The sequence below is a fragment of the Callorhinchus milii genome, unplaced genomic scaffold, assembly GCF_018977255.1.
Source record: "Callorhinchus milii isolate IMCB2004 unplaced genomic scaffold, IMCB_Cmil_1.0 Scaffold25, whole genome shotgun sequence".
Classification (NCBI taxonomy): Eukaryota; Metazoa; Chordata; class Chondrichthyes; order Chimaeriformes; family Callorhinchidae; genus Callorhinchus; species Callorhinchus milii.
In genome coordinates, this window is record NW_024704766.1 from 5,130,987 (window position 1) to 5,152,279 (window position 21,293).

At 50.9% G+C, this 21,293-nt stretch overlaps 1 protein-coding gene and 1 long non-coding RNA gene across 2 annotated transcripts; both read left to right on the forward strand.

Annotated features, from left to right (window-relative positions):
* The first annotated feature begins 421 nt into the window (after positions 1-421).
* LOC121850778 (pleckstrin homology-like domain family B member 1) lies at positions 422-11,083 on the forward strand. Its single transcript, XM_042343913.1, has 11 exons — positions 422-533; positions 1,344-1,496; positions 2,942-3,082; positions 3,644-3,760; positions 4,589-4,691; positions 5,219-5,483; positions 8,118-8,208; positions 8,495-8,641; positions 9,035-9,254; positions 9,865-9,950; positions 10,585-11,083. Exons 1-11 carry the CDS (start codon positions 435-437, stop codon positions 10,723-10,725), a joined length of 1,563 nt encoding a protein of 520 aa, XP_042199847.1. The 5' UTR covers positions 422-434; the 3' UTR covers positions 10,726-11,083.
* A 4,481-nt stretch (positions 11,084-15,564) lies between these two features.
* On the forward strand, positions 15,565-18,889 carry LOC121850806. The gene is made up of 3 exons (XR_006085780.1): positions 15,565-15,642; positions 16,925-17,130; positions 18,809-18,889. It is a non-coding gene; the product is annotated as an uncharacterized LOC121850806 (long non-coding RNA).
* The last annotated feature ends 2,404 nt before the right edge of the window (positions 18,890-21,293 follow it).

Below are 21,293 nucleotides of genomic sequence, written 5' to 3' on the forward strand. Positions count from 1 at the left end.
CGATTTCCGCTCCCCCCGCCCCCCACTAAACTGCTCAACATCTACTCTTTCTATCCTGCCATTCACTCTTCTTCTCTGTCTCTCACTCTTTCTATCTCTATCCCACCGTTCCTTTGTGCATTTATCTGTCTGTCTGTCTGTCTGTCTGTCTGTCTGTCTGTCTGTCTGTCTGTCTGTCTGTCTGTCTGTCTGTCTGTCTGTCTGTCTGTCTGTCTGTCTGTCTGTCTCTTTCTCTATCTCATTCTCCTTCTGTCTCTCTATCACATCCTATTGTGTGTCTCTCTCTCTGTGTCTCACCCTCTCCTGTGTGTGTGTGTGTGTGTGTGTCCCCCTCTCTCTCGCTCGCTCTCTCTCGCTCCCCTGTGTGTGTCTTTCTTTCTCCCTCACTGGCTTGCTGGCTCTCTCCCCACCTTGCTCTCATTTTGCAGGAGTATATGAAGCTGGCTGACGTCTATAAGTTCTACAGCGACATATACAGCTCCGCACTGCCACCCCCCCCGCTTGCTGTGCCGCCTCCCCCACCTGCCAATGAGGTACACACGCTCATGCACACACACGCCTCAGTCATGCCACATTCCCTGCTCTCACTGCCTGACAACGCATCTGAGAACATGCCTGTGGCTCTCATGCTCCGCCCCTGTGATTCTCCCCCCTCTCGCCCCGGTCAGCCTGTCACTACACCCACCCCATGCTCTCCCCCTCTCACCCCACCAGCCTGTGGCTCCGTGCCCCCCACCCCATGCTCTCGCCCCGCCAGCCTGTCACTACGCCCACCCCACGCTCTCGCCCCGCCAGCCTGTCACTACGCCCACCCCACGCTCTCCCCCCTCTCTCCCTGCCAGCCTGTCACTCCATGCCCCCCCACCTCACGCTCACACCCCCTCACGGGCCGCCCTGTTTGCTGGTAGCTTTATACGTACCGTTAGCTGGGTGTGTGAACGCCTGAGATGTTGCCGTGCATGACGTGCCTATAGTGGGGTATTGATTGACCTTCGTTCACTGTGGTGTCGCCACTGGAATATTATCGGTTTCTCTTTTAGCCTCTGCGGGATTTTCCCTCAGGCTCAGTGAGCAGCTCAGTTCGGGTCTGCGGGGGGAAGGGGGGGGGGGGGGTGGGAGTTGAAGCAGATTCTGATTATATCCCTGATAGGAGACTTGTGGCTTCTTTTCTATCTATTCCTTATCTGGTGAAGTGATGTGTAACCTCACACTTCTGTTTCCAGAAACTTTTCTCTCAGCTTTTGACTTTACTAACAACCTTTTTCCTTCCGCTCTTCCCCTTCCCCCACGTGCTGCCCCACCCTCTCTCTCACCACCCTCCGTCTCCCGCTTGCTGTGCCCAGGAGTATGTGACGGTGGGACAGCTTAGGGAGATGTATGGCAGTTCGTTGGGAATCTGCGCTGCTTCCCCGGGACCGGTCCCGGCCTCTCTGTCTCTCCCCGCTCCGAGCTTCCTGGCCGTCCAGCCTTCCTCCTCTTCACAGCTTGGCACCGAGGTGGTGCGAGGATTCTTCCGAATCTGGGAGCTCTGATCAAAAACTCCCCTTCAACTCTGATTAACTCCCTCCAGCAAAGAGACATTTCTCCAACAACTGCCGTTAAACTGACCCATTGGGTTTGCGTTGGGATTGGGGTTGGATTGAGTTTAGCTACGTGGTATTGGATGGGTTGAGTTGCGTTAGATTGGGATGCTTTCAGGATGGATTCATTTAGATTTGCAGTGTTGGGGTCGAGTTGGGTTGGGGTTCAATTGGAGTTGGGTTGAGTTGGATTGCAGTTGGGTTGGGGATTGAGTTGAATTAGGTTGGGGATGGAGTTGGGGTTAAATTCAGTTGAGGTTGGGTTGAATTTGGGATGTGTGGAGGAATTCTCTGGGAGCTAACGTGAGTGTTGAACAGAGCTCCTGTCTATTGCTTGCCTTGACTGTAACACTTGCCTTCTTATTACACAGTAAACATCAACTTCAAATTCAAATACTCTGACCTTCCAACTAAATATATCCTCCAATTTTACATAATTTATTTTACTTTAACAGTAAAATGGCAAGGTTTAGAGATGTCCCGGTTTGGGTTCCCTGTACTCTCCCTATCAAAGACATGATGGGAGAGAGCAGGGAATGGGATTACAACAGAGAGCTCTCGTGGGGGAATGAGTTAGCGAGCGAGCGGATTTGTCCTTTGGTATAAATTGGGATTTTTATATAAAATTGATGAACTTTATTCAGAGAGACAAAAAAAAACTGTCAACCTGGTGCAATATGTGGGAGTGAAATGGAATGAAATTTGCGACGTTTCAAAATGCCCAAACGAAAGGGGTGCAAACCTCCGAATTTCGCGAGTGGCAAAAGTCCCAGAGCATGAGAGGAGACAACGGATCAGCAATGTTGGCAGAGCGAGCGAGAGCGTCTGAAAGCATTGACTGACAGAAACCTTGATGCAGTGACTGAATAATCGAGAGATCTATCTCACGGTCCCGGAAAAGAACGTAAGAATTTGCTAGACGAAGGTCCATCCAGTTCACCTTCCCACCATCCTGGCTGTCGCCTGACATGTCGTGTCCCAAACTATATATTGCATCCCCAGATATTATTTCGAAACAGAAATCTATCTCATTTGTTCTTGAAAGAATCGACATTTTCTGCTTCCACCGTCTCTGAAATTCTGGTGTCTGTAGCCAGACTCGGGTCACACGTTAGTTTTCTTACTTACATTCATTGACTTACATTATCTTTTTTATTCACTTTTTCCTTGAATAATATTTTTTTTTCTCTTCTGTTCTGTTCTGGCTTCCCTCCCCCTCCTTGCGCATGGGTTTTTCTCTCTCTCCCTGTCTCCCTCCGTCCGTCTGTCTGTCTCTTTCACTCCTCTCCATCCCATTGGTGTTGTGTTCTCTCTCTCTCTCTTCCTCTCCCTCCCTTTCCCCGTTTCGTGCCTGTGACCAGCCATCGCCGTCCAATAGGACACTGACCTCGACACAGGAGCTAGAGCGATGGTACCAGGAAATCATGGCTAGCTTTGAGGCCTCGTCCTCTTCACCTCCTCCTCTCCCAGCTAAAGCACACTCCACACGAAGGGCTTCACAGGTAAAAGTCACCCCTGCTTCACACCCCAAACCCACCCCACCCGCTGTCCAGCCTGAACCATCCTCAACCTGTGTCAATTATTTTGCTTAAGGTCTGGGTTCAGTTAGAGAAATGTTGGTGTCTTGTTTTTGGCCGTAGAGGTCAGTGGAGGGTGGGTGGAGAGAGATAGGCTCCAGTTTGGGGGATTTTCACCCCACGATCCTTTACGTGACACCTTGTTATGCCTTGTTCCAGACTCCCAATTCAACCCAACTGAACCTTAACCCCAATTCAACTCAACCCCAACTCATTGCAAACTCAACTGGTGAGAGGTGCTATACAAATGTCATTTATTGTTGTTGTTTTACAAAAATGTCCGCCTCGCCTCTTTCGTCTACAGAAGGAAAGCCCTTCATGTTTGGGTGGTTCCAGATCAATCCGATCGATTAGTGTTTTGATTCTGAATAGGTTTAACGCTCAGGGACACAGAACAGGACGGGACACAACTTTGCACCTTTGCGGGGGGTCATGTATCATAGCTTGATTGTTGACTCTCTCTTCCCCCCCCCCCCCCCCGGCCAGGTTTACCGATCCAAACTGGAGAGCGAGGGGTGTGGGACTCTGCCTCGAACGAAGACTGGATCTGCTCCCTCGTCCCCATTCACTGCTTCCACGCTCGGACGCAACGCGGCAGCCAAGGTAATTTGATCACGTCGTTGAGGCGTCTCAAAGCGCTTCACACGACACACTGACTGGAGTGACTGTGTATTTTGTGGGCAACCGGAATTGTACTGGGACCCACCCGTTCCTCAACCTGACGACAACGGCGGCCTCCCAGAGCGCTTGACAGTACCAGAGCACGAGACCGAGCCGGAGAGAGGGGGTTGGTGACCATAGGTGGGGAGGGGGCGGGGGGGGGGAAGATGACGGAAGGGGAGGGAAGGGAGGGTTAATGTTGTGATGCACAATTGCTGACGTCCATACATTCAGCTCAGAGGTGACCAGAGCCAGGATGGAGACCGAATCCCCCCCAATTCTCTCACCGCAAACTCACACTGGGGCCGTGGGGTGGGGGGATAATAAATAAACGGGTAGAGGGAGGGATGAGTTTGTCGTGACCTCTCTCTGACAAGGTTGTGGCTGCTCTCCCACACTCTCACTTCCTCCCTCTCTCTCTCTCACTCACTCCCTCTCTCACACTTTCACTCACTCCCTCTCTCACACTTTCACTCTCTCACTCCCTGTCTCTGAGACTCTCACTTCCTCACTCACCTCCTCACTCACCTCCTCACTCACCTCCTCACTCACACCTCCTCACTCACCTCCTCACTCACTCACTCACTCCCTCTCTCTCTCCCTCTTGCACACTCTCCCTCTCTCCCTCACTCTCTCCCCCTCTCTCACACTTTAACTCACTTATTCCCTCTCTTCTCCCTCCCTCACTCTCTCACATTCTCACTCCCACTAACTCACTCCCTCTGTCACACTCTTCACTCGCTCACTCCCTCACTCCCTCTCTCGCCGCAGGGCTCGGCGCTGGCACAGAACGGCACGGGGAGTTTGCCACGGAAACTGGCGGCCACACTGCAGGACATCGAAGCCAAACGGCAGCTGGCTCTGCAGCAGAAAGGTACAGAGAGGGTGGGTGGGGTTGGGTGGGCATCAGCCTGGCATCCGGGGGGAGGGGAGGGGAGGGGGCAGAGACGAACATCGGTGGTCCCGGTTTGTTGGTCGATCCCTCAGTCGGTCATAACAAAAACAGACGCCGCTGGGAACACGCAGCAGGTCAGGCAGCATCTATGGAGAGAGGGAAACGTGTTAACGTTTCAGATGGATGACCTTCCCTCTCTCCATAGATGCTGCCTGACCTGCTGCGTGTTCCCAGCGGCGTCTGGGGTTCATTTCAGATTTCCGGCGTCTGCGGTATTTTGCCGGAGTCGGTCAGTCAGTCACTCGGCCATTGTTGACTTGCAGCTCAACCCAATTATGTAAATGTGCTCGTTTGTCCCGCGCCCCCCGTGCCACCCCCTGCCCCACCCTCCCTGTGCCACCCCCTGCCCCACCCCCTGTGCCACCCCCTACCCCACCCCCCCTGTGCCACCCCCTGCCCCACCCCCCCCTGTGCCACCCCCTGCCCCGACCCACTCCCACCCACAGGACACCAGGTGATTGAGGAGCAAAGGCGACGATTGGCGGATCTGAAGCAGAAGGCGGCGCTGGAGGCACAATCGCAGTGGGAGGCCCTCCACCCACACCCACCGGAGCTCATCCACCACAGCATCCTCCACCACCACCCCCCGCCCTCCCAACACGCCGGCGACATGGAACACGCCTTCGACACGCTGAGCCTGGAGAGCTCGGACAGCATGGAGACCAGCATCTCCACGGGCAACTCGGCGTGTTCCCCCGACAACATGTCCAGGTGAGGCCGCGCCACGCGTGTCTGAGGAACGATGATAAACCTTGATGGAGCCGGGCACCTTTATCACGTCGTCGAGGCGTCTCGAAGCGCCTCGCAGGATTCGCCGTGAAGTGTAGTGACTGTTATTCTGTAGGTGGGCGCGACAGATGGTTTTTCGCGCTCGGCGGACGACCCTGCCAACCGTCACGAGGGAGGGAGCGAGAGAGAGAGAGTGTGTGAGAGAGAGCGTGTGAGAGAGCGAGGCAGAGTGAGAAGGAAGGGGAGAATGGGAGAGGGGAGGGGAGAGCGCGTTAGAGGGGAGTGCGGAGAGGGGAGGGAGAGAAAGTCTTAGTTTTGAGATGCTCTGATATTATGGGTGAATTATTCCAACTCAGAGATTATTATGACATTCCCCCCCACCCCCCCCCCCCCCCGCAACCAGGCATGTCTGGCTGCTCACAAAACCCTCGCCCCAAGTCAGGTTGTTTGAGTTTGTATCTGGGGCGAGACTGTGAAGCGCGACGGCAAAGCCACAGTCGCTGAGGCGGGACTCATTCCCCCAGGGCGCGGAAATATATACACCCTCCACATTAACCCCTCGCAAGCCGGCCTGCCTTTCCACCAACTTAGCAAATCTCAGACCCCAGAGCTCCTCCGACGACGACGACAACAACAACTTGCTCTGGGGTCTGAACGCTCAGGCGGGGTAGCGAGAGGGAGGGGGGCAGCTGACCGTAGGCACGGTCAAAGAGGGAGGCCTTCGGGCGCGACCTGACGATGGGGAAGGAGGTGGCAAGGCGGAGGGATTGAGGGAGAGCGTCTCAGATTTTCGAGGCGTAGGGGATGAAAGCGCGGCGGCCAATGGTGGAACGGAGGGCACGAGGGACAAACAGGAGGCCGGCCAGAGCCGTTGGTAGCGGAGTTGGGGCAGTCAGCAGGTCCGTGAGGTGCGGAGGTGCCGGGGATTTGAAGGAATTTACACAGCAGTTGCCTGTTTATGTTTTTTTTGGGGGGTGGAGAGGGACAGGGACAGGGAGAGGTTGGGGGGAAAGGGAGAGGCGTACGGCTCTGCAGAGATTGCTGAATCCTTGCCGGGCGTAGGGTGAGGGTAGGGACTGTGGGAGACGATGTGCTCCAGGTTTTACCACCAGCCTCTCCCCAACTCCCACACTTGTTCCTTGTTTGCACACGTTGAACATTGCCAAAGGGGCAGAGACAGAGCGAAACAGTGAGACCGAGAGAGAGAGAGAGAGAGAGAGTGACTCAGTCAGACTGCGCCGGGCTCACGGTAACCTGACCCCTCGCTGTCCTGGCGAGGAACAGGCCACGCGGTGTCTGTGTAATCACTGTCTGAAGTTCGGGGGTCTCGGCTCAGAGCCATGGCCACTCCAGGCGGCTACAGCAAGTGGGGCAGGTGAGAGGTCGGGGCGTGAGGACAGGGTGTGTGTGTGATTGAGTAATTCTGTATACGTGTATAACTTCGCCACTGTCTGCGCGCGCGCGTGTGTATAACACTGTGTGTGTGTGTGTAAAACACTGCCTGTGTGTGTGTGTATAAAACACTGCCTGTGTGTGTGTGTATAAAACACTGCCTGTGTGTGTGTGTATAAAACACTGCCTGTGTGTGTGTGTATAAAACACTGCCTGTGTGCGTGTGTGATTGTGTGTGTATAACACTGCCTGGGTGTGTATATACACTGTCTGTGTGTGTGTGTGCGTATATATGTAACACTGTCTGTGTGTGTGTGTGTATATGTGTGTGTGCGTATATATATAACACTGTCTGTGTGTGTGTGAGTGTGTATATATAACACTGTGTGTGTGTGTATGTGTGTGTGTATATATATATATATATATAACACTGTCTGTGTGTGTGTACATGTGTGTGTGCGTATATATATAACACTGTCTGTGTGTGTGTGAGTGTGTATATATATCACTGTCTGTGTGTGTGAGTGTGTATATATATCACTGTCTGTGTGTGTGAGTGTGTATATATAACACTGTGTATGTATGTATGTGTGTGTGTGTATATATATATATATATAACACTGTCTGTGTGTGTGTGTCAGTCTTATGTAAAGGCTGTTGGTTGGGATCAGTGTGCCGCTGCCTCCCTCCCACCATCTCCACATGCCCCGGGGTGGGGGGCGCATGTGCCTGGCACTGGGTGAACTTTACCCCCTCCGCCACAGCGCCGTTCCTGGCAGTTCTTAACCCTTTTGTGACTGAAATGGCTTCAGTGCGTATAATAATAATAATCCTTGCATTTGATATAGCATAGGAACAGGAGGCGGCCATTCGCTCCACCCCACTCTCTCTCTGTCTCACTCGCCGCCCCCCCCCCTCCTCTCTCTGTCTCACTCTCGCCCCCTCTCTCTCTCTCTCTCTCTCTCTCTCCCTCTCTCTTTGTCTCGCTCCCCCCCTCTCCCTGGCTCGCCTTCCCGTCCCAGGGCTTAGGGATGTCCTCCAGATGTGAATGGTGCGATACGAATATAATTTGGTGTCGTTTCCTCTCTCTCCCCCACCCCCCTCGTCCCATCTCTCTCCCTCCTTCTCTCTCCCCCCCCCCCCGCCGCCTCTCATTCCCCTTCTTCCCCCCACCCACACCCTCGTTCCCTCTCTCCCCACCTCCCCTCTCATTCCCTCTCTCAGTGCCAGTGGTGTTGACGTGACGAAGATTGAGGAGATGGAGAAGTTGCTGAAAGAGGCGCAGGCAGAGAAAGCTCGTTTGCTGGAGACACGGGTAGGTCTCCTCCTGGAAGGGATGGGGCTGCGGGGGGTGGGGGGCGGGGGCTCAGTCGCTGCCACAAACCAGAGCTCGGAGGGCTGGGTGGGATGTCCTGAGCGAGACCAGGAAACAGGGTGATGGGTGGGTGAGGGGGGGAAACCATTCCAACACCCAGGACAGAGGGCGTGGTCGGACGGGATATTGGGATATCTTCTTGTGGGTTGCTGAGTGCTGTTCCTGAAGATCGAATGTTTCCTTTCTCTCCCCCACCCCAACTCTTCCCTCGCCCCCTCCCCACCAGGAGCGGGAGATGGAGTTCCGGCGTCACGCCTTTGAGGAGGAGAGGAAGCGACGGGAGGAACTGGAGAAGCGGCTTCAGGAGGAGACGGTGCACAGGCAGCAGCTGGTGGACAGAGAGGTGAAGATGAGAGAGAAAAACTTCTCCCAGGTACGTGTTGGCTGGGCAGGGGGTAGGGCGGGGGTTGGGGGGTAGAGCGGGGAGTGGTGAGGGGTGTTAAGCCCCAGCTGGTGGGGTGTAGCAATTTGTAAAGGGGGTCACCTTGGGTCACTTACTACATTTGCTCACAAAATGCACAGTCAATTCACTTTACGGATATCCTATGAAGCGATTTGAGACATCGCGGAGACGTGATGAAGCGCTGCTTCAAATTCAAGGATTATTACTAATATTATTATTATTATTATTGAGACACCCAGTCGCTTGCGATCCGGCGAGACGACGATCAGAAGCCACCACGACTTCACAAGATGGGCTGTAAAGTGAATTTGACTGTATATTTTGTGGGTGAATAAAAACATTATTGCTGTGAATGGGTTCCAGGCCCGACCTCTGACCCGCTACCTGCCCATACGGAAAGAGGACTTCGACCTGCGGTCACACATTGAGTCGTGCGGACACAACCTGGAGACCTGCTACCAGGTCAGCCTGACCGAGAGGATGTGTAAGGGACACCTGACCAAAATGGGCGGCAAAATCAAATCCTGGCGCAGACGCTGGTTCGTGTTCGACAGAATGAAACGCACATTAACTTACTTTGCCGGTGAGATGCGTTTGGGTTGTTTTTTTTCCGCCCGGGTGTACTGTAGCGTAGTTGTGAGAGCGCTCGCCTCGCAAGCGGAGGTCCGGGTTTAATTTCTTGGCAGGGCAAAACTTTAGGCAAGGTTCCTTACTCCACGCACACGCACACGCACACGCACGAACGGCCCTGCCTCTGTTTACCCAGCAGTAAGCGGGAACCCACGTGTCAGCCAATTGGTGGATCGCTTTTCCGGGGGTAATAATCCCTCGCAATAAATAAATAACAGTAATTTGGTCGCTCAACCCACGACTGTTTGTGGGACGCTGCTGTGCGCAATTGGCTGCCGAGTTTCGCCCACAAAATACACAGTCACTACACTTTACAGTGTATCCTGTGAAGCGCTTTGAGACATCTCAATGACGTGATATATCAAATTTGATATATTTCTCCCCCCGATGCACACACACCCTCCCCAGGGAAGCTGGTCACTGTGAGGCTGCTTATAACCGACAAGCGCACAGTCACTACATCACGGGGAGGTGGGTTCTGGGGTCTGACTTGAGGATGATTTACATCAGCTGCAGGCATCGGTGTTTAGTTTCTAACTGGAGTCTATCTGCTTCCTCTCCAGATAAACACGAGATTAAGCTAAAGGGAGTGATTTACTTCCAGGCTATCGAGGAGGTTTATTACGATCATCTCAGGAGCGCCTCGAAGGTGAGGAGTTGCACTCCTCTTCCCCCCCCACCCCCCACCTCTCAAAATTAACCCTCACCGCTCCACCGTGACAGCCCAGACCCCCTCCTTGCACCGCTTTGCCAAAGTGTCCCTCCGTGAATAAGCATCGTATAAACACAAGTTGCCGTCGTACCTCCTCCTAGAATCATAGAATCTCACAGCACGGAAGGAGGCCATTCGGCCCATTGTGCGTGTGCCGGGCGTGTTCTTTGAAAGAGCTACCGACTAGTCCCGCTCCCCACCGCGCTCTTACCCCATTGCCCTGCAAATTTTTCCTTCTCAAGTCCCTGTCAAATTCCCTTTTGAAAGCTACTATCGATTGTGCTTCCACCCCCGGATCAGGCAGTGCAGTGCAGTGCGTTCCAGACCCTAACAGCTCGTGGGCGAGAAACACTTCTCCCCTGTGGTTCTGGTTTTCTGTCTTCAAAACTCTTCAGATAAAGAACACCTCCTCCCTCCCCCGCCCCCCAATACCATGAGTCCCATGTGTGAGGCGTGTTCTCCCCGTGGCTTGGGGCGTGTTCTCCCCGTGGCTTGGGGCGTGACGTGAGGTGGGGCGTGTGCTCCTGTGACGACTCTGCTGGTAATTGACGGTGTTGCTGTTGGTTTGCAGAGCCCGAATCCTGCGCTCACCTTCTGTGTGAAAACTCACGACCGTCTGTACTTCATGGTGGCCCCCACGCCAGAGGCCATGCGTATCTGGATGGACGTCATCGTGACGGGGGCGGAGGGCTACACACAGTTCATGAGCTGAGAGACTGGGGGACCCCAAACTCTCCTCCTTTTTCTTCCCCCACCACCTCCCCCCCCACACACACAGACACACACACCACAACCCCCCATACCCAGTCTCGCTCTCTCTCTCGGATTGTTCGAACTCACCTGCTCTGTCCTACATCGGAGACACACACGGACTGGAAGCCTCTCTCTAAGTGTGTGTGTCTGACTCTCTCTTTCTCCTGAAAACTCTGTCCTCAAGACTGAGAGACTAAACGACGTGGGACGAAGGAAGGAATTTGGAGAGAATTCTCCCAGGAAAGCCTTGTGATGACGAAACAAAAAAAGCCTTTCTCTCTCTCCCTCACCCCCATCCATCCACACCCTCTACCCTCCACCACATACACACACACACATACACACACACACACAACTTTCCCCGTTTCTCTTTTTATATATATATATATATATTGGAGAAAAAAAACTCTTGTTTTCATCGATGCAAAACAAAAAGGGATGGAAAAAAAACTCTGCCAAAAACCGAAAGAAAAGAACACAATAGTTTCCTCGGTGAGACCGGAGAGGAACGAGCAAATGTTCGGAAAGTCAACAGGAGGGGATGGAGATTCGTTCATTCCTTCCCCGGAAAAGTGGAACAGTGACAGGTGGTGGCGGTGATGGAATATTCCGTACGCAACTTGACAAGAGCCGTAGGGGAGGAGGGGGAGAGGGCAGAGTCTGTCGTAACTGGAAGCTGATGATGTTTCATTCCTCCGTGCGAACAAGTGGGATGTGGAGAGATCAACGTTGAAGCCAACTCAATTTCCCCCCCGCCTCCCCCCTTCTCTGTGCCACACCATCCCTCCCTCTCTCCCTCTTTGTGCCAGCCTCCACCCCCCCTCCCATCTCTCTATGTGCCTTGTAATTCTGTGGCTGGGTGGGGGCAGGGGGTGAAATCAAATGCATCGATTGATGAGTCTCTGTGTTTTCAGGGAAGTGGGGTGTCTGTCGGGGGAATTGTTTTAAGAACGATTGGGGTCAGGAGAGTTTGGAGTTTGCTTGTTCTGTCGCCAGCTTTCCACACGCAACGTTGACCTTGGTGCTCCTGTCCGTAAGTATTCCAACACGTGACATGATATTTACACGCCTGACGTGATATTTACGCGTGGGACGATCACCACGCGCAATGTGAGGTTCGCCCCGCGCACTTGCGTTCGTGTAAATTCATTCGATATCTGCCTCCAAGCTCATTGTTAAGTAATTAATGTAGAGTCCTGTAGCTCAGTGGTTAGAGCTCTCGCCCCGCAGGCGAGAGGACCCGGGTTCGATTCCTGGGGAGGACAAAACCTTGCGCAAGTTTCCTTACTCCACACGGCTCTGTTTGCCCAGCAGTAAGTAGGAACCCGGTTGTTAGTCAATTAACGGATCGCTTTCCAGCGGTAATAATACTGTAGTAAATTGGTCACTCAATCCACGGCTGTTTGTGGAGCGCTGCTGTGCGCAATTTTTGGCTTCCGCGTGTGCCCCACAAAATATACAGCCGATTCACTTTACAGTATATCCTGTGAAGCGCTTTCAGACATCTCAAGGACGTGATAAGGCGCCATATCAAATGCAAGGATTATTATTGATGTTATTAAAACGCAAACTGCTCCCGTGGCGTAAATCAGCGATGCGCATGAACACAAGCGTGTGCGCCTGTTTTCACAGCTCGAGTCGAGCTCCCTGTGCAGGTTTAATGAGTGCGTTAAACTCAGTGCGTGTGGGGGTGGGGTGGGGGGGGGGGGGGGAGTGGCGTTGAACAGAGTTTTTAACACTCAAATTCTTGTTGGTCGGGTATGCGCGGGGGGGTAATGGACAAGGTAAGATAAAGTGGATTTCAGACCCATTATAGTGCTTTTTTTTACAGAGCCGTAAAGTTATTTTACATTAATGTGTGTTGTCGTTGCTGTTGTGTTGGGTTTCGAACCCGACTTAAACCCTCTGTGAAATCAGGGAATCTGAATCTTTCGTATGAGCTGGAACAGTGTTACTTATTTGCATTGTACTTTATATAGAGAGAGAGAGTTTTATTAACCGGTTTTTGTACCTGAGTCTCCGCGCTGGGGGGCATTTGGACGACTAAAAAAAAAAAAATTCTTTTTATATACGTGAAAACGACAAAAAAATTACTAAAATAATACCAGAACTATTCATAATAGCTTAACGCCTTGACACCTTGTAAATTTACATCATGGTTTGGGGGGAGGGAGGGAGGGAGGGAGGAGTGGGTGAGAGGAGATAGTTTTAAAGGTTAACTTTTTATATATTTATCGAAGCGGAAAAAAGTGGGTTTGAACCCAAAACCGGGTGACATCGCTCGCCCTCTTTCCCTCCACCCCACCACCACCACCTGCCTCGTCCCTTCCGCGTTCTGTCTTGAGATGTGATATTTAGCACAAGGTACAGGAATGTCACACCCCCAAACCCCCCCACCTCACCCACCCAAATACACTACACACACACACACTCCCTTCGGTATCCAATTCTCGGTCACCAGTTGGTTCTTGACGCCCTCGCCCCAAACTTAATAAAAATAGTTTCTCCCGTCACCCAGTTCAGTCCAGTGCTGGATGAATAGCTGCTGCCATTTTTTTAAGTGGTGCGAGTGATTTTTTTCCCCCATTAATTTTGTAATTAAGGCTTTTAAATCAAGGCTCGATTCCCCGCCCTCCAGACTGTCTGTCGATTTGCTCACCACACACTATTAGCGCGATGTTCTGACGTGACATGGCGGGCAGGGGGTGTGGTATTAAATGCAAGGATTATTCAGTCCCGTGCCTTGTGCTAATTTACACATCACATGCCCCAAACTTGCCCCACAACCTTCGCCCCGCCCCACCCACCCACACCGGCAAACAGATCATGAGCTTAGCACATACGTGAGACTCATGAGCACCGCCTAGTGCTAACTCTACAGTCCAGGAGGAATGATGATCAGAATTCTCTCAAGGCAAAGCCTTGAACCCCAAACTCCTCACCTTGTGGGTGCTATTGGAGGGGACATAACCCCGTCATGGGGTGGGGGAGGGGGGGAGGGAGGGAGGAAAGGGGGTAATTATATTATGGTAAAGGAGTTTACCCGGTTCGTGCTGTCTGCCCTTCGATGTGGCATTTACAAACCCGTGGCCTTTGGTGATGTCCTGGTGATCGCGTTGCCCGGACAATGTGACGTGTTTTACCCGGGATTTTTAAAATAAAAGTGGAAACATGAACCGTCGCCCTGACTTGTGTGTCGCTGTCTTCTTTAACCCTTTCAGTGAAGGTGCTGCCAGGGAAGGGGCTGTGGCTTAGCCTTGTAAGCGAGAGGACCCGGGTTCGATGTCTGGCAGGGCAAAACCTTAGGCAAATTTCCTTACTCCAAACGCCTCTGTTTCCCTAGCAGTAAGTAGGAACCCAGTTATTAGTCAATTGGTTAAACGCTTTTCGGCGGCTAAGAATCCCTCCAAAAACAACAATTCAGCCCATCGCAGCTGTTCCATCAGATTAAGCAGTGAATTAAACACAGAGCTCCAGTGGGGGAGCAAGTGCCAGCACAGACACGATGGGGAAGAGAGCAGTGGAATGGGATTAGAATAGAGAGCTCCAGTGTGTGTGTGTGTGTGTGTGTGTGTGTGTGTTTGGTGGATGGGGAGGGGTAGATAGAGAGAGACCGAGCGTAGACAAGTACAGAGACATGTTTGTTTGGATGTGGAATCTTGTGAATTAGAGAGTAAGGGGCAAGGGTTTGGCCAACAAGCCATGAGAGGGGGCTCCTGAACCCAAACCATCTCCACATCAGCAACTGTATCGCGTTCAGTTCAGAACTGGTTGTGATTGTGCGTGGAAACCACCTGCACAAGTGTGTGCGTGTGAGCGTGCCACGTGTGTGTGTATGCGAGGTTGGGGGGGTGGTTGTTGGGAGATCTGTACAGAGAGTGGGCAGACATCCTCTCTCACAGTTCCGTGTTTGTGTGGGTCAACGGACGTCAGCACGACCCAAAGCATGAGGGTCATTGCTCCGTCCACGTGATGCAGCCATCGTCCTGCCCGGAGATCAGGACAGGACGAGGTAAGGACTTGGAAATTGGGAGTGAAAAGTGTTGAGGTTCCACGTGTTATCCCGGCTGATCCTGACTTTGGGGGGGAAATTAATAACTGAAAACTGAGCGTCAAGTAAGGGCTGGGACCGTCCCGTAACTACATGGTCAACCCTCCCAATGCTCACTGCTGCTGGCGCAGTGTTGGGGGGAGCAATGCATCGTTTGAGGCTCCGTCCTTCAGTTGAGATGTTAAACTCAGCTCCCGTTCAGTGCATGGCCGGATGGAAGCTTAATACTCCCAAGATGTGTGTTTGTGCGTGTGTCTGTGTGTGTGGGGGGTGTGGGTGCGGAGGGTGTGTGTGCATGTGTTCGTGTTTGAGAAAATTAGCACCTGTGTTCGCTTCCTATGGAAGCACAGTAGTGACTAGACCTGCCCAGAGATCATGGAAAATAGTGAGTCATTTAGCATTAGGGATGTATACGCCGTGGGCAAAACAGCCACAAAATACACAGTCGATTCACTTTACAGTATGTCCTGCGAAGCTTTCTTGAGACGTCTCAATATAATGTGATAATGCGCCGTCTCAAAAGCAAGGATGTTATATTATTCTGTGCTCCAAAAATGCGACTTCTCTGTCTGATCGTGCGTCTCTTCTCTTTCTCGACGGCGCAGTCTGCGGATAAATTTTGCCCTTGCTTCAGCGCTTAGCATTTAGAAACTAGAAAACGAGAAAGAGAAAGAGAGAGAGAGAGAGAGAGAGGAAATCACCTCCCCCAAAATATCTTCACAGCATCCAGTTTAAAATAGCCGCAGAGATAGGCTGAAACTGGGGCAGGCTTGTTTGTCAAGTGACCAGCGCAGAGGACATTAGGTTCATGCAGCCCTGAGGGAGGTAAGTGCTCACTCGCTAAAACCCCCACAAAACCCCCAAACTCGCAAGACTTTTTGAGCCTTCCTCCACGCATGAATCCTATTTAATTCCCTTTCATTTGCATTAGACGAGGCACAGTAATTTTGGAGTTGATACGCCCTCTGGCTGAGGGCTGGGCTGTGCTGCCTAAAGCCTCTCGGATTAATTTATATTTTTACAGTCTCAGCATTTTTCTGTCTCTCTCGATTCCTTTTCTTCTTGCTGCTGCTTTTCGCAACAGGAAGTCGCAAAGCCAGGAGATACCACGTACTGATTTTTTTTTTATTCAGCGTCTCTCTGCGACCTTCAGGGGCCCGGAGGAGGATGGGGTGGGATCGTGGGTTCAAGTCCCACCTGGAGCTCTCAGCCCAGGCTGACCCTCGAGCACAGTGCTCAAATGGGGTGTGGGGGGAGCACTGCATTGTCGGAGGCGCCGTCCTTTGGGTGAGACTTTTACACTGAGCTTCCCACTACTTGTGCCCGACTTGGTCTGTTGTGAAGGATTTATCCCCGTGTCCCAGCCAACAATCCTCCCTCTCACGGATATATTTCCTTACTCCCCCCCCCCCCCACCCCCCCAACCACCACTATGAGCAAATGGGTTTAAAGCAACAACAACTTGCACCCCTCACGCAGGCCAGAGCGCTTAACAGTGGCGGAGCACGACGCTGAGTCGGTGGGAGGTGACCGCACGGTCGAATAGGAAGGTGTTCAGGCGCGACCTGAAAATGGGGAAGGAAGGGGAAAGGCAGCGGAATAGAGGAAGATTGTTCCAGATTTTCGGAGCATAGTGGCTGGAAGCACAGCCGCCAACAAACAAAAAATTACACGTGGATAGCGCCTTTCACAGCAGGAGGACATCTCAAGGCGCTGGAAAAATGGTGGAACGGAGGGCACGAGGGACCTGCAGGAGGCTGGAGCCAGTTAAGCGGAAGCAGCGGGTAGTGGGTTGGGGAGTAAGCAGGTCGGAGAGGCAGGGAGGTGCCAAGGCGTGAAGGGTTTTGGAAACTACTGTGAGGATCTTGAAATTGATCTGCTTGGCGTTATGGAGCCCGTCTGGTAACGCAGGTACGGAGTTTAGTACGGGAGAATATGTGGGCGGCAAAGGTTTGGATCAACTGGATCCTGTGCACGGCAGAGCTGGAGAGGTCGGCGAAGAGGGCATTTCAAAAGTTAATTTGGGAGGTGACGAAATCATGGACGAGTGCTTTGACTGTGAAAACTACTTTTGACTTGAATATTCTGGTTGTTTGAATGAATGCAGATTGTTTTTGATGACGGATGTTGAGGTTGGAATCAGTAAGTTTGCCCTACCTGCCCAACACACACCCATTTACCTGCCTCGATGAGAGATTGGAGTTGACGAAAGCAAAAGTGCTTCCGTAGAGCAGCCAGAGTGAGAGAAGAAGGTGCAGGGGGAAATGTGCTGAACACGCTAGAACAGGCAAGCTTCCACCAAAGACACCAGAGGTGAGCAACTGATTGTGTTGGCAAATGACTGGGAGCTCCTCTACTGTCGTGGAGTCCTGTTAAGAGTGGTTAGATTGCTCGCCTTGCAAGAGACCTCGGTTTAATTCCTGGGCTGGGTGAAATCCCAGGCAGTAAATAGTCATCCGGTTGTTTAAGTCGAAGGTCGGATTGCTCTTCCCGTGTTAATAAACCATTTGGTAAACATTTGGTGACTCAATCCACGAGGGATGGTGTTTGTGGGACACTCTTGTGTGGCATTAGCTGCTGCTGCTTTTCACCCACAAAATATGGTCACTATACTTTACGGTATATTCTGTGAAGGGATTAGAGACGTCTCGAAAACATGATAACGCACTATATACAATGCAAGCATTACTATTACTATCTCTAGCTTCTGTTTGACTGACTGGTTATGGAGGATGCAAACGTGCCCCCACCACCCTCCCCGAGCACGCACTCTGCTCATCTAATGCCCCGTCAGGCTCAGCAGCCTTTTTTGTGCACAATAATAAATACTCCATTTGTGGAGTCCTGTAGCTCAGTGGTTAGAGCACTCGCTTTGCAAGCGAGAGACCTGAGTTCAATTCCAGGCAGAGGGCGAAACCTCGGGCAAGTTTCCTTACTCCACACAGAGCCTAATAATAATCCTCCAAAAAAACAAAAACAATAATAAATTGGTCATTTTCAATCTACGACTGTTTGTGGGACATTGCTGTGCGCAATTGGCTGCCACGTTCACCCACAAATATACAGTCAACTCACTTTACAGTATATTCTGTGAAGCGCTTTGGGACGTCCTCCCGACTTGAAAAGCGCTATATCAAATGCAAGGATTATTATTATTATTATTACTAAACATCCGGCCGCTCGGTGAATTATAAATTCATACGGAGGATTGTTGGCTGGGACAAGGGAGAGTGGGTGGGGAGGCAGAGAAATTTCCATCTTTCAAAGGGCACGACGGGCGGGAGGTGAGACATCGTGGGGGGTAAAGGTGCCATACGTACACCTAAACACCCCCCCCCCATCACCTCTGCCACTACCAATCTCCATGTGTAGCCCTGTAGCTCAGTGGTCAGAGCAAGCGGGAGACCTGGGTTCGATTCCCAATAGGGCAAAATGTTGGGCAAATTTCCGCATGCCCGTTTACCCAGCAGTAAGGACCCAGTTGTTAGTTGATTGGCAGGGGTTGCATTACCTTTAAAACATATTGGTCACTCAATCCACTGTTTGTGCCCAACTGGCTGCTGTGTTTTGCCCACAAATAGTGCATTCAGCATGTTCTGTGAAGCTCTTTGAGATACCTCAAAGACTTGATAGCGTGATAAGGCTGTTAAAAGTGCCATACCGAAATTCAAGGATTATTATTTTTATGCGCTGGTTGTGATAATTGTTATCCATAACCGGGATCCCCTCCCCTCTCGGGCTCTAAAGTAAACCATGGTTTAGTTGATTTATTGGTTAATCCATCTCCACAACCAATGCCAAACCTTCAGTGGGTATTACCTCAATTGTGAAATCCACCCTCAGGGTGACTGTGGGTTTAGTCACCCTCTCGTCAACGCTTACTGGGGCTTTCTAAGTATCCATTAATAATAATTTGGTTAAGGATTATCATTTTTATTATTATTTGACACCAATTTTCTCAAAATGTCGTTGCTTTTGCCCGCCGAGGCAGTTTGCCGGGGTGAGGATGCTGAAGCTCGGCTGGAAATGCCGACTCCTGAAGTCGCAGATGTTCATGGCCTCCAGCGTCAGATACACCAGGTGAGTTGTGTGGTTTGTGTGCCCTCTGTCACCTCCTAGAACATTTCCAACCTGTCCGCTCCCTATGCTTCCACATCCCCTGCCCGCTCTACCATTGGCGGTCAGGACTTTAGCCTTTCTGCCTCCACCTTCTGTAACTCCTTCCTCTTCGTCCGTGCCTTTGGTCATCTTCCCAACCCTCTGGACTCCAGCCCACAGCTTGGGCGCAAACCTTTGACTGTTCAGAGGCTTGGGATGTCCTCCTGATGTGAAAGTTGTTGTTTGATCGCTGGTCTAGAGGGAAATTAATCATTTTGTCTTCTCTTTCAGTCAGGCTGGTCGCTCTGTGAGCTCCTGGTTCCTGCGTCGGCCCCAGCACTTGCTCTTTCTGTGCCGACCGCTCAGCGAGACAAGCGCTAAAGGTAAGAGTTGGACTGTGGTGTGTTGTGTTCTGATTGCGGCATAAGAGAGGGAGAGTGAGAGAGAGTGGGAGAGGGAGCGACGGAGGGGAATGGAAGTTTTTTGGGGGGTCAGCCGGGTGTCTGACACATGCAGAAACCCATCACAGTGCTTAAAAAGTCTCAAAACCAAACTGAGAATTCCATGCATCCCACCTACACTGGGAAATAAATCCCCGCGATAGATTGTTGGAATGCAATGTGCCCACACTCTCTCTTTTTCTCTCCCTGGATGGTCGCATCCTACTTACCTAATTCTGGAGAGTATTAGGCACAGGTTGGCAAGAGCTAAGTCTTGGGAGCCCAGAATGGGCTTTGGGGTAACTGCTGGAGTCTAACCGGCTGAAATTGCATAGTTTTCCATTAGAGCGAAGTTTCGCAAGCTTTCCCGCAGCTGGAGTAAGAGAGCGAGAAAAAGGAGGAAGTGAGATTGAGAGAGAAAGAGTGTAAGAGTGAGAAAAAGAAAAAAATGAGAGGAAGAAATACAAACCAACCATAACTACTACTTGCATTTATAGACACTCTCAGCATCTCAGAGCGAATAACAATGCGTGAAAGGAGAGTGAAAGAAAGAGAAAACACGAGAGAAAGAAAAAAGAGGGCAGGAAAGAAGAAATAATTCCTTCAAAAAAACATAAAAATAATTGGGTTACTCAATCCATGATTGTTTGTGCGACACTGTTGTGTACAATTGGTTGCTGTGTTTTGCCAACAATATATACAGTCAATTCACTTTAGTTTATTCGCTGTGAGACGTCTCAAAGGTGTGATAAGGCGCTGTATCAAATGAAAGGATTGTTGTTATAAGAGAGGGAGAAAGAGAGTGAGGGAGGTAGGAATGAGAAAGGAATGAAAGAATAATGAGGCGAGAAGGAAATTAAAGAGAGAAAAAGGAATGAGAAAAGAATGAGATAGAGAGAGCGAGAAAAGGGAATGCGAGGAGAGAGAAAGGAATGAAATAGAGGGAGATAAGGGCATTAGCGAGTAGGGGAAATGGCAAGAAATCAAAATTAAAGACGCTATATCTGAATGCATGAAGCATTCGTAATAAGATAGCAAATTAATGACACAAAGAGAAATAAACAGGTATGATCTAGTAGCTGTTACTGAGATGTGGTTAAAGGGAGATCAAGGGTGGGTGCTAAATATTCCAGGGAATTTGGCATATAGGAAAGATAGGCAATGTGGAAAACAAAGTGGGGGGGTAACCCTGCTAATAAAGGATGGGATAGAAACAGTGGAGAGGAAGGATTTTAAATCAGAACATCAGGATGTAGAAGTCAGTATAGGTGGAATTATGAAATAACAAAAGGCAGAAGCAGTAGTGGGAGTAGTTTATAGACCCCCGAACAGCACTCACAGTATTGCGCAGAGTATTAACCAGGAAGTTAGTGGAGTATGTAGCAAAGGAAATACACTAATAGTGGGTGATTTTAATCTTCATATAAAATGGGAAAACCAAATTGGCAAAAGTAAGTTAGAGGAGGAGTTTATAAATGCATTAGTTTTCCAGATCAATATGATGAGGAAGCAATGAGGAAACAGGCGATCAGCAACAACATTATATTTGTATAGCGCCTTTCACATCGGGAGTGCGTCCCAAGGCGCTGGACAGAGTATAGCATTTCAGACCCAAGCTGGGGTCGGGAGGGGAAGGGGGGTGGCTGATGGCATGGTCGAAGGAGTGGGTTAAGCAATCTGGAAGTTAAGGCTCCTCTAGGGCAGTGACCTTAACATGATGGAATTTAGCATTAAGTTACAGAGTGATGTAGTTAAGTCCGAAGTAAGGATCTTAAATAGAGCCAACTTTGCAGGTCTGAGAGGATTTAGCTAAAATAGACTGGGGAACTTGATTAAAGGATATGACAGTAGACCAGCAATGGCAAACCTTTAAAAATATAGTACATAATTCCCAGCGATCACATATTCCCTTGAGGAATAAAAATATCACGGGAAAAG

What these genes read in the sequence shown, in the direction of transcription:
- LOC121850778 (XM_042343913.1), top strand. Translation starts at nt 435, where the DNA reads ATGAAGCTGGCTGACGTCTATAAGTTCTACAGCGACATATACAGCTCC. An exon ending in GACGCAACGCGGCAGCCAAG is followed by an intron (nt 3,761 to 4,588) that starts GTAATTTGATCA and finishes CTCTCGCCGCAG; the next exon opens with GGCTCGGCGCTGGCACAGAA. An exon ending in GCTGGCTCTGCAGCAGAAAG is followed by an intron (nt 4,692 to 5,218) that starts GTACAGAGAGGG and finishes TCCCACCCACAG; the next exon opens with GACACCAGGTGATTGAGGAG.